The 13,619-nt window shown below is 34.0% G+C and overlaps 1 protein-coding gene across 1 annotated transcript; it reads left to right on the top strand.

Moving 5' to 3' along the window:
• The first annotated feature begins 1,828 nt into the window (after positions 1-1,828).
• Positions 1,829-3,388, top strand: LOC109008308 (hydrophobic protein LTI6B). The gene is made up of 3 exons (XM_035683911.1): positions 1,829-2,080; positions 2,257-2,387; positions 3,090-3,388. Exons 1-2 carry the CDS (start codon positions 1,988-1,990, stop codon positions 2,341-2,343), a joined length of 180 nt encoding a protein of 59 aa, XP_035539804.1. The 5' UTR covers positions 1,829-1,987; the 3' UTR covers positions 2,344-2,387; positions 3,090-3,388.
• The last annotated feature ends 10,231 nt before the right edge of the window (positions 3,389-13,619 follow it).

A 13,619-nucleotide genomic window follows, 5' to 3' on the forward strand; every position in this document is an offset into this window, starting at 1 on the left:
GGCACTCAAACCCTAAGAAAAATTAGGTTTTCTGAACATTAGCTCGAGCGACGTGTCGAGTGGACTCTCTAGATGAACTTCGCTCGAGCGTTATGTCAAGCGCATGTCTAGTGAACTCTCTGGATGAGTTCTGCTCGAGCCGTGTGTTGAGCGTCTATCAAGTGAACTCTCTGTTTGTCTTTAGCTCGAGCGCTGTGTCAAGCGAACTCTCTGTATGAGCTTCACTCGAGTGGTGTATTGAGCTCATGTCAAGCAAACTCTCTGTTTGAGTTTCTCGAATGCAAGTCGAGCGCATGCCGAGCGAACTTCCTATATGTGTTCTGCTCGAGTCGTGTTGAGCTTACTCGACCCCCTTTTCACTTTGACACATTTCAACACTTATTACAATACAATTTTATAAATGTAATTTTCACAAGAATATGCTAACATACTTATTTTTTTACATTAACATTAATGATGATCATCACGTTGGGTCTTATCTCCATTTTCTCTTGATTTGATGTTCGTCATGAGAAAGTTGAATTCACCCCAACTTTATGGATCAATTATCCATTCTAACTCCTTTGGTGATTACGAGAGGGAGTCGTGTAGGTCATTAAGATTTCAACAACCTGATCCTCACCACTCTCTAAGTTGGGCCTGTATGTTGGGCCCACTTCTTATCAAGGGAAACTCGAGTCCTAAAATTTATATAGATTGATGTGATATGTCAGATTATAAAATTATTTTTATTATAAAATAGATTTAACGCATCACATGCAATCACGTTAGTTTATAAATTTACTTTTATGAAATTCTTTTATGACTCTAACACTTTCTTATTGATAATATTGATTAAATGATAATGAATAATATTTACTTTAAGAAAATAACCGGATTGGCCCGTATAATATGCGTATATTATATATATATATATATTTATATATTTATATATAAATGGCTCACATGGGACGGCTACGTTTTTCTGTTCTAAGATTGCTTACACAGGTATGAGATCTGGCTGATCTGCTAGGTCATGAGAAGATCTGTTAGTAGTATACTACTACTGCACGTGTACAGCGTGTATAGTTGGGTTAATTTTTGGTTAGCTTGAAAGCCTTCATCTGCGCCGTAGGTTTGTAGAATGCGACAGTTTTGTAACCGACTGATTATTTAACACTCTGGTTGAACTGATTCGTACGACCGATGGCCTGACGCGCTTTGTTACAGTCGTCGAAGCCACCTCATGCCTACTGGATAGTGGATATTTATAAGGAGATAGAAGGAAAGCATTACATTTGGATTCCACAAATTTTACCACTTCAAGATATTTTTTAAATGAAAGTAGATAGGTTATACCACTTGAATTAAGATAACGATATTGATCTCGTCCTCCAAATATATAATTCTTTTTCTTTTTAGTATCATGAATCCTATATATATAGCTAATTGATCATGATCTCTAGAGTAAAAATGGATTAATACAGATATCATCCAAAGACAATTTCCAATTGTTTGATCCATGCACTCACGGATCAGAGTGATTCAAAACTTTTGAACATAAATAATAATTATTAGCTAGCTATATATGTCAATAAGATAATTAGACTTAACTTATAATAAGATCGAACGTTTGGATTGTAAATTAATATAACTCAATTATAAATTAATGGGAAGAAATTAAGGAGGAGCTAGCACATGGTGATGATGACAAAGAGAATAAATTAATGTATTATTATATTTATTTATTATTTTTTTGTAAGCCAGCTACGAAAATCAAAAGCGAGATTTTTTACTCAAGCTAAGGAACCGGCCGACGTTATTAGGTGCATTTATCCAACGCGTCGGACGCATGGGGGCTGATCTATATATCCCACTGACCGACGTTGCAGTCTTTCACACACAATAAATAGCAGTTGCATAACTCCCTGATCTATCTCTCTCTCTCGTTAATCAGTTCAGACCAGCTTCCAATTTTTCTCTTCCACAAACGTACAGTAACCCAAAAATGGTACATGAAGCTGGCACCGCTACCTGCGTAGACATCATCTTGGCCATAATCTTGCCTCCTCTTGGTGTCTTTCTCAAGTTTGGTTGCAAGGTCATGATCTTTCCTTTTAACTCTATGACGTCTTACTACAAATATATTCGTGTGTGTGCTGTGTGCTGTGTGTGTATGTATATATATATATATATATATATATATATATAGAGTCATAATATATGTTGATTAGATGATTAAAGTGTTGATGACGTGTTTTCATGGGGGTGATTCAGATGGAGTTTTGGATCTGTTTGTTGCTGACCATCTTGGGGTATATCCCTGGGATTATTTATGCTGTCTATGCCATCACCAAGATGTGAAGTAGTTGATTTTTCTTGTAAGCAGTATACATCTCTCTCCCTCGGTACGTACTCTGATTTCTTGATCTCGCGCCTCGGTTGTGTTCGATTTTCATTTTCTCTTTCCAATTTCCTTATAGCTTCTTGTTATTTTTCTTTTGTTTACTTGGTGATCATCATAGATATTCAATGCATAAACTGGTGATTTTGTCAGAATAAATTATCGTGTTACGTATACGTACTTAGATATATAATTTAATCTGTTATTTGTGCTGAATTATAAAACATATACATATATATAGATCGAGGTAGTACTGATACGCATATAATAAGCCATATATTAATCCATATATGTTGGAATGATGGGTGAGATATTTATGGTTTACCTGGGGTGTGTATGGATTGTTTATATATGCATTAATTTTTTTTTATTTATTTAATTATTGGCCGGGTAACATGATCTGGTCAGTTCAATTTCTCTTATCGTTTATACTGAGATATTGTAATAACTAGCACTCTTAATATATATAGTATATACTTGATGCATTTTGAAGGACAGTATCATGTAAAACAAAAGTAGGAGATGGTGGTCCCAAACGGAAGGACCTTATATTTTATATACAGCGCTAGCTTGACCTTGACGTGACTTGCACTAGTACATGTTTTTCATGATCCTAATAAATTAATAATTATGACTAATTAGTACATGTGGACTACCTTAATTTCTCCAATTATGAATGATATTAATCGTGCTGGTTTTTGGACAGGTGGAGGTGAATTAATAATTAAGCGCATCCATGCCTTTCCGTTTCTGATTTGGAGTTCGTTTATTTGTAGCCATAATGGATGGACGTACAGTTGAATCCGAGTTTAGTGTGTCAAAGTGTATGGTTTTTCCTTTCCTTTGTATTTGCTGCATGTAAAGGTATGGAATATTTGTAATTTTGTGATGAATTAAGACGATGGTAACGGTACTGGATCGTAAAACATATTCTTATATATATATTCTTATATATATATATATGTTAATGTGATTGTGTTTTTATCCATGGAAGGCATCATTCCTTATATTGTATTGCGTGCTTAGTAATTAAAAAAAAAAAAAAAAAGGAAAGAAAAGAACGAAATAATCATCTAAGCTCATAGCTATCCGTTACGGCCGGGGGGATACTATTTATTAGCTACCGGGGACCCATGATATAATGCAACAAATAATTTAAACAGACACGATTATTATGACAACGATGGGTTGGACAAATTAAGAGCTGAAGATCAGATCAGTAGAACAAACAAGAAAGGAAGATGCCTTATTGCATTACCAAAACTACTTTATTCTTACTTTTGTTTCTTTCCCTAAACTAAACCGAAGCTGCCCTACCATGGTGTGACACCCCAACTACTATGAGTATTATCCCTAATTTCGATTCAGTAGTGGGATGGGATGATCTCACCGAACTCATCTATTCACTAAAAGGACAAAATAAGTTTTCTCATAAGATTTTAAATTACTTTCAGAAGACGATAAACAAGGACAAATGGTCAATAAGAATTGATTCTATTTAACATTTTCAACAAAAAAAAAGAGAAAAAATGGTCGAAAAAAAATATTTTTTATTTTTATAATAATAAAATATAAAAAAACTGATTTTATAAATATTTCATAATTATTTAAAAATGTTGTAAATAAAATATATTTTTATTTGATACTTTTTATATCATTTGATTTTATAAAAATATTGTTATCTTATAATATTATTATGAATGATATTATAAAAAAAAAATTGGATATGTAATTTAAAAAATTATTATTAATTATTTATAAATATATTTATAAACAAAATAAAATTATTATAAATATTATACAATTAATCCAAGTGTATATCCTCTCAAACAACTTAAAATCATCTCTTCTCACTTTCAGTCCAAATACAAAATTTTTAAAAATCATATTAACTCATCTCAATTTATAAATTTCATTATTATTTATAAATCATTTCAATTTATCTCATTTATCAATCCAAACAAAACTTAGTGACCTTTGTTTTGATGGGCGATGGCCCCTCCATTCAATGCAGGTGTGAAACAATGAGAGACCTTCAGCCATGTTCGTTAATAGGACTCCAAAAAAGGGTCCAGGTCCCCGATTGGTCAATCCAAGTAGACTAATTTCACTCCGGTATACGGATTCCAACTAATTGAGTAATTTGCATCTGAAAATATTTGAGAAAACAAAATGAGGAAATTTGAGGTCACATACGTGAATTTAGGACTAACAGATTTTTATATAACTTAAATAATAAATTATACCATTAAAAAATTATTTATTATTTAGTAACCATGTATTTAAAGCACTTTAAAATATATTACATTTGTTTGGTAATACATTTTCTAATGTAGAATAAACGATCGATCGTTTTCTTTTATATATAATTATGAATATATTTTTAAAAATTTAAAAATTGTAATTATTTTAAAATAATTATGATTATTTTTATACAATCTTTTTAAAATTTAAATTACGTTCTACATTATCCGAAAAATTACTTTTGAAGAAAAGTATCAAAATGATATTTTCTCAAACTTATTTTTTAACTTATTTAAAATTAAAAAATATTTTAACATGTAACACCAAACAAACTAATTTTGATATTAAAAAATTTTAAGGTTATTTAAATTCTTTTACAACCCCTAACACAATTCCAAATAGACCCTTCCTATCCAAACCAAGTCTTAACGCCTAGTCCTTCAAGAGGGGAAATCAAGCAAGTTAAGAGTTATCTCGAGCTTTCCACGCCCAAGGGAAAAGAACCATCCAAGGCAAAACTCCTCCAAACTCAGATTTTAAAATGCTAAATTTCATTGGGAAGTCCTTGGTGGCAAGCAAATCGGGAACACCGACTACGAGATAAGAACCACTTGGTGTCTGACGCAAGTGGTCGCTTTCCAACTTAGGTTGCTTCAAACCTGACAAAAATAGTTGCAATTGGTCAAAAGCTCACGAGTACTGTTCCTCAACAATAATAATAAAAAATAAATAAATCGATATCTATGAATTGACAAATAATCAATAGTCATATATATCCATGTCCGCAATTGATCACAACGCGCATCCATCCGCGCCTTGTCTGAGATATTAAGGCAAAAAAGAGCTAGCTACACGGTCACGCAATTAATCTTCCTAACGTGGCCTGCAGTGAGGCATCCACATCGGCATCGTCAATAATATAACAAAGACTACAAATATCAAATGGAGAAATTAAGGATTGCGTGGTAGATTTGTAAATCATCTGAATCTACAATATGAAAATGGAAATATATATATATATATATTTATACTAGCGGTGAAGTTACGTGCGATGCACGTTTGCCCTGTATTTAATTGTTCTAAAATATAAATATATAATGTAGAAGAAGAGAATTTAATGATAAGGTCTATGAGGATAATATAGATTATGCTAATTAAAAACTACTAATTTAAATAGCAATAAGTTTAAACAAACAATAAGTTTAAGCAAGTTTGGAAAACAAACTATAGGTCTATGAGGATATTCAAGGTCTATATTAGACAATAATCTATATATTTAGAGTTAGTATTGTATTTGGTGGATGGAGAATGAAAATTCAGAATGTACCACCAACAAATATAAAAACTAAGAATTTTTTAGTATGAATTCAAGACGAAGAAGGTCAAAACCAAAAACTTACAATGAAATCAACTCTTTAAACGAATAGAAGGAAACAATAAATTTTGAAATCCATGAGAATGTTATATTTTATTTGTAGACTTTTATATATACATTACTATATGCTCATGATGATGCAAGGTCATAAACATTTTCAATCAAAATATATGTTTGAACAAATAAAAAACAACCATTGAAATAGATACATTCAGAGCATTGTTGGTTACCTTGGTACTATTAGAAATAGACGAAAGAAATCCAACCAAGTTAGCAAACTCAACCAAGCTGCAAAAAATAGAGAATAATAATTAGAAATGCACCACCAACAAAAATTATATGACTTTTTTAGTATGAATTACAGACGAAAAATATATAAATAAAAAACTCACAACCGAATCAACTATTTAAACAAATAAAAGGGAGCAACAAATTTTGAAATTTTTTAAAACGTTATATTTTATCTGCAGACTCTTATATATATACTACTATATGTTCATTTGAATCATCAATTTTTTCAAATTTCTGCTTTCATTTTCTTAACACAAAGACCAATACAATACAAAAAGAAGTAAGCCAAAAGTCACGTGCCAGGGCAGGTCGACCATCCACATGCATAGAGGAAAATGTGAAGCAAGTTGCTTGCCAGCAGCTCCCAAACCCATCTTCAATGTTCTGACATATTTTATTCAATGTTCTGTGTGCAGTACTGACTGGATTTTGTGTATCTCAGTATAGCTATACTGTTTTCTTCACGGACAGGTAAACAAACACTTTAATTTTCTGGCCGAGCATTAATTATTTATTAATTGCTCTTGATCTTCCTCCTCCTTACATGAACATGATGTGTGTAATTATATATATATATATATATATATATTAATTATACTTGATAAAATTATATATAGAGGTGGTTTGCTGGATGCATACTGGGGAAAGACAAGCGGGAAAGATGCAGATGGCATATTTGAGATCTATGTTAAATCAGGATATTAGTGTCTGAGAAGGTAATTTAAATTTCTTTCTTTAATTAATTATTTTTTGCAATTCTTTTATTTTATTTTATTTTATTTTATTTTTAATTTTTGGGTCCCGGCTTAGCTAACAGCTAATACCCAACCTCACACTAAGTACTCCTAGTCCCTGAATATCTTAATAATTATATATGATCGCTTAAGTCTAGATTAATAATCATGTCGATACCATATGTAGATACTTGGCCTTGGATCTGTTCACAAATCCGTGTGACATTTAAGAGTGCGTGCATAATGTTCATGTTCCCGTCTCATTTCTATCGCATTGTTCTGATGCAGCTGCATGCATTGTCTATCAATCATTAAATTAATTTTTATTATTTTTTAAAAATAATAATGGGAAAGAATCCCCTCTCTACCCTCTCTACACCCACCCTAGTACGTACACCCTGGCCTCACTTGTATTAGCTTAAACAGAAAAAAGTTTCTTCTAATTAACTTCAATGGGCTTTATGGAATTTTAATGAAATAGACTCCTATTTAAACATTTCTATTTATATTATATTATATATTCAGTTTTATGCAAAAAAAAAAAAAAATGACTATTATTTATTAATATCAAATAATTAGATATTTTTAAACATATATTATTTTTTGTAGTGACTTTATAATGATTTTGGCTATGATACTGATGTTATTAGGGACATTGCTAAGTTTTCCATTTAGAGTTATTTTCTATCTAAACATTCCTATTTACATTATAATATATATTCAATTTTATGCAAGAAAAAAAGAATTGACTGATATTTATTAATAACAAATAATTAGATATTTTTTAACATAAATTATTTTTTGTAGTGAATTTATAATGATTTTGACTGGGATACCGATGTTATTAGGGATATTACTGAGTTTTTAATCTAAAGTTATTTTCTATCTAAACATTCCTATTAACACTATATTATATATTCAGTTTTATGCCAAAAAAAAACAATTGACTATTATTTATTAATAACAAATAAATAGATATTTTTCAACACATATTATTTTTTTTAGTGAATTTATAATGATTTTATTAATTTTTTTTTTCCCTTAGGTTGTCTCTCTGTAGCCCGAATGTTCCTCACGTCCGTTCTCCTTCAGTCCAGCCCGGCGCCGCCGTGCGCCGGCCAGTCTCACCGCCACCACCGGGGAGTCCCTCTGACGCCGATGACCAACCGAGGCACCATTGATGTCCCCGACGCGCAGCCCTAGGTCTCCCCCGCGGAAACCCATCCGAAATGGGTTTCTCCCATTTCTCTCAACCGGCGCCGCCGTACGCGGCCACCTACCGTCACGACCACCACAGCCGACTCCCCCTCACGCCGGCGACCAACCCAGCCACCACCGATGTCCCCCACGCGCAGCTCAATCTTGTCCCCCGCGGAAACCCATCCGAAATGGGTGAAACCCATTTCTCTCGACCAGCGCAGCCGTAGGCGGCCACCCACGCCACCACACCTCCACCACTTCATACCGGCGACAATCTCTACCAGACCCGGCCACCACGAAGTTCCCTTTCCCTCTCCGTCGCACACTACCATTCACACGCACACGGCAACTCTCTCTTCCTCTCGTCAAACCAAAAAGAAACACAGAACAACAGAGACGCGAAAATACATCTGAAATGAAAATAAATATGCGAGAAAGAGAAGATGAAAAACAACATGCTGAAGTGAAATTAAGAATTTTTGCATACCAAAGGGCGAGAAGAAAACTCTCAAACAGCACGGCAAGAAATATTTCTTCCTCCACTCGAATATGAAACGTCTGCAGATTCTACAAAATATCTTCCATTCAATCCCTTCCATCAAGGCGATATTTTGGACTGTCCGAAGAAGAGGACCAGATGTTTAATGTTCAACTAAAATGTAAAAATGTGACTGAATGAAATAAGAGAGACGACGCTGCTGAACGACGCTGCTGAATCACTGAATTCACTATTCACTACTGTTCATCTTATACGTGCTTTTAAGTATTAGGAAGATATATTAGGAAGGAAGAAAGAACTTGAAGAATCCACAAGCTAGCTAGGTGACAAGGGCAAGCCCAGGCATGCAGTACGATTTTAACATCATCAATCATCAACAATATTTAAATTGCAAATTACAAGTAGCCGAAAGCTGAAACCGCGGTCTCGCCAATTTTTTGTGAAATAAAACAGCTTAACTTCAACACTCCCATCCTTTTTTTTTTTTTTTTTTTAACACAAGTTTTTCGTTGCTTCAAATTGTATTATGGCCTTCAGTCATTACAAGAGACATAATCTCTGGGTTTACATAGTCTATATCTAAAACTTTATAACCCAATGAGACAGCTTTTTGAGTCAGTTGATGTGCTACCTTATTTGCCTCCTTCTTAACTTGCTGAATTTTTCATCTTATATCCATCAAGTTAGCTTTAGCATCCTCCACCATGCAGCTAAGTATCCCATTTTGCACTTTGCTTTGTCTCATAACATTGACTACTTAAATTGAGTCTCCTTCTAAGACCACATTTTGTAGATCCAAAATTTTACACAACATTGTTGCTGTGACCATACCCCTTACTTCTGCAGTAGCTGATTATGAGCAAAAAGAAAGAGGTTTCATTAGAGTGGCTAGAACCTCACCTTTATTGTCTTGGATCACCACTCCAATGCCAATTTTGTAGTTTGCTTCTCTGATAGCAACATCCCAATTCAATTTGAGCCAAGTTGGTGGTGGAGCTTTCCATGTTGTGATTGTTGATTTATTTATCTTCATGAACCTCCATGCGATAATTGTGCTTGTCTAAACTCTTGTTGTGCCTGTTGAGCTCTGTTGAATAAAGATACTGGAGATAAAAAAAACCACCTTAAAAAATCCTTTGATTTCTTCTAGTCCACAATGCCCTTGCTATTTCTGCAAATGAACATATTTCATCATGGCCTATTCTTTGAAACATAGATAGAAAAATGGACCCAAAATCTTCCTCTGTAATTGCAGCTTTTTGTATTTTCCTGCTTCCTAAACTCCATATATCTTGTGCAGATGGGCATGACCAGAGAATATGTGCTGGGGTTTCACTTGCATTCTGACAAATGGGGCATAATGAATCTGCTGTGATCTTCTTTTTATACAGTTTCTGTTTTGTAGATAAAGTATCCATACTTGCACGCCATATGAAAACTTTAACAGAATTTCTTTTTTGTAACTTTCATATTTGTTTCCATAAGTCTCTTTGGTCCCCTTTTGTTGAGAATTCCCCCATCTTACTTCTTTGTTGCTGATTATACAGGTGATATGCACTTCTAATTGAGAAGTCCACATTTGATGTACCTTTCCACACCAATTTATCTTCACTAGCATTTTGTGAAACATGTATTTTCAATATCTCCTTTACCTCTTCCTCATTGAAAGCATTTTGTTGCATGTTCCACCACCTACTGTTTTGATTAATTAATTCTGCAACCCTTGCATTTTCTGTTAAGACTTTCATTGGTGATTGAATGCTGCATAGCCCAGTTCTTGGAATCCATTTATCCTTCCACACTTTAATTTTTTGTCCATTTGCAACCCAAATGCTTCCTTCCTTTATTATATCAATTGCTGAGAATATGATTATCCAAGCAAATGAGGGTCTTGATCCTAGTTTAGCCTATAGAATAGAGGAATTAGGGAAATAGTTTGCCTTCAATATTCTGGTTGCAAGTGATGTTGAATTCGTGAGTATTCTCCATACTGTTTAGCTAGAAGAGCTAGATTGAAGCTCACCAAATCCCTAAATCACATTCCTCCTTCTGTTTTGATCATACTTAGGCTATCCCAATTTTTCCAATGAATTTTTGAAGAATTTTCTTGAGTTTCCCGCCAGAAATTTACAATCAAAGCATTCAATTTATTACATAATACATTTGGTAAAGAAAACACGCTCAAGCTATATGTTGGAATGGCTTGAATGAAAGCCTTAATCAGAATCTCCTTGCTAGCCTTTGAAATGAATTTGTTCTTCCAATTCTCAATTCTTTTACTGACCCTTTCAACTATGCTTTGGAATTCTCTAACTTTTGACCTTCCAATTAGAGATGGCAATCCCAAATATTTTTTCAAGTTAGATAAGGCTCTTAAACTAGCCATCTCCATGATGTAGTTTCTTGTTGATTGCTTAGTGTTTGTACTGAAAAAACAATGATGTTTTCTCTCTGTTGAGTTGCTGCCCAGATGCCTTCTCATAACCATATAAAATTTCATTTAACCCAGCCCATTCTTGCATAGATGCCTTGTAAAACAGTAGGCTGTCATATGCAAAAAACACATGATTCATCTTTATCTTTCCCTTCGTCATTGGAACTCTTGAAATGAGACCCTTCTGTTCTGCTTATTGCAGTTTGGCAGTTAAAGCTTCAACACAAATAATGAATAAAAAATGAGATAATAGATATCCTTGTCTTAATCCTCTTGAGGGTTTAAACACATCTTGAGGCACCCCATTAAGTAAAACTAAGAATGAAGATGATGTAATACACCTTTGAGTCAACACTTTGTGTCAAACCCCATTTTGAGCATTGCTTCTTTAAGAAAAATCCACTCTACTCTATCATAGGCCTTGCTCATGTCCAATTTCATTGCCATATAACCTTTTTTTCCATGTATCTTTGTTTTCATTGTGTGAAGTGTCTCATATGCAGCCAAAATATTGTCTGAAATTAGTCTTCCTGGAACAAAGGCACATTAGTTTTGTGAAATGATGGCAGGCAGAATCTCCTTCAATCGATTGGCCAACACTTTTGTAATAATTTTGTAAAGCACATTACAGAGACTTATAGGTATGTACTCTGTGATATTCTTTGGATTGTTGTGCTTTGGTATCATCACTAGGTATGTATGGTTAATTGTTGACATATCTTGCTCAGAGTTTAAAAAGGATATGATAGCCTCACATACCTCATCTCCCACTACTGGCCAATATCTTTGATAACAAGAGGCCCCATAACCATCTGGGCCAGGAGCTTTGTAGGGACCCATTTGGAAAAGTGCCTCTTTGATTTCCTCTTTGCTGAAAGGTAACAGTAATCTGTCATTCATTTGTTGGGTGACTTTCCTTCCAATTGCATTGAGAAAAGTCTCAATGTTATCAGGCTTAGAGGTTGTAAACAAGCCCCTATAGAACTGAGTAAAAGCCTTCCCCATCTATTCAATGTCTGATATGCTTACACCATTCTCATCCATGATTTGCAGAATTGTGTTTCTCTTCTTTTTTTGACTTGCACATAGATGACACTACTTTTTGTTTTGATCCCCTTGGTGTAGCCATGCCACCTTATCTCTTTGCTTTCATTTTAAATGGTCCCTTTCAAGCAAATCATCTCTTTCTTGTTGAATCTGTTTCATCTGCTGTATTGAGTCTGCTATGAGTGTTTGTTGCATTTGTTGCAATATTTTTGTTTTCTGAAGTAAGCAGCCTTCTGCCTCATATTCTTTTTTGTAGCTCCATCTCCTTAACTCACTCATGCAACTATCTAGTTTTCCTTTATATTTTGCAATCCACCTGAATTTCCTCTCACTTGCTGCCATGTCTTCTTTATCACATCTTCACAATCAGAAAAGGTGGACCATCTATCTTCATATCTTCTCACTCGAGTGGTTCTGTTTGCCTTATTATATTGCTCTCCTCCACCAAATGTTGCACACCATTAAGAATTTGCAATTGTTCTATCAAGCCTTTCCTTAGTAAAGGATTGGTCTGATCTATTATTAGCCCATGTGCACCTGCCTTTTATTGAACCCAAATTAGTTAGCTTGCAATCTTGTAACACCTTTATGAATGTTTTTATCTGTTTTTCTTCTCTTTCAGCCCCTCCATACTTCTCACTTTGATATAGGATTTCATTGAAATCTCCTATGCAAAGTCACCTTTTGGGATGTTGAAGTTTAAGGTGTCTCAAAATACTCCACCCTTTGTCCCTATTTTTTGTTTGAGGATGACCATAGAAACATGTCATCATCCAAGATAAGTTTTTTTGATCAATCCATGAGTTAATATGCCTCTGTGAATAAGTCTGGATTCTAAGATTGACGCCTTCCTTCCAAAACAAAGCCAGTCCTCCACTTATTCCTACTCTTTTAGCTAAAAGTAAGCGTTTGAAACCCAACCTATTTTTGATAGCCTCTAGTTTATTCCTATGCATCTTGGTTTCCATAAGAAACAAGATACTAGGTTGATGGGTCTTAACCAAAAGGCTAAGAGCCTAAGATCCCTAACTATCCGAGGGTTGCCAAGCCCCCGACAGTTCCAACTTAGAAGCCTCATTTCTCCCGGTAGGGTTGATTAACAGCCTTTGCCGATATATTCAGCATGCCCATCTTTAAGACTTCAATATTGTTCTCGAAATCTACATTTCTGATTATATATACAACATATAATAGGAAGAAAAATTCTACTTGCCATCTCCTATACTACATATCTACATGTGATTTGTCATTTTTATCATTCTATTTAAATACACACATTGATGTATAAATATGAATATTTAAATAGAAAGACAAAAATGATAAATTATATGTTAGTGTGTAGTGTGAGGATGATAAATAATATCTTTTGGTATGGAAAATACTAATAATGGTTTCTAATATCAAATGGTAAG

Source organism: Juglans regia, chromosome 12 (genome assembly GCF_001411555.2).
Source record: "Juglans regia cultivar Chandler chromosome 12, Walnut 2.0, whole genome shotgun sequence".
NCBI classification, from domain to species: domain Eukaryota; kingdom Viridiplantae; phylum Streptophyta; class Magnoliopsida; order Fagales; family Juglandaceae; genus Juglans; species Juglans regia.

Coding starts and splice junctions, on each gene's coding strand:
- LOC109008308 (XM_035683911.1), top strand. CDS start 1,988: ATGGTACATGAAGCTGGCACCGCTACCTGCGTAGACATCATCTTGGCC. Junction 2,081..2,256: donor TTCTCAAGTTTGGTTGCAAG/GTCATGATCTTT, acceptor GGGGTGATTCAG/ATGGAGTTTTGGATCTGTTT.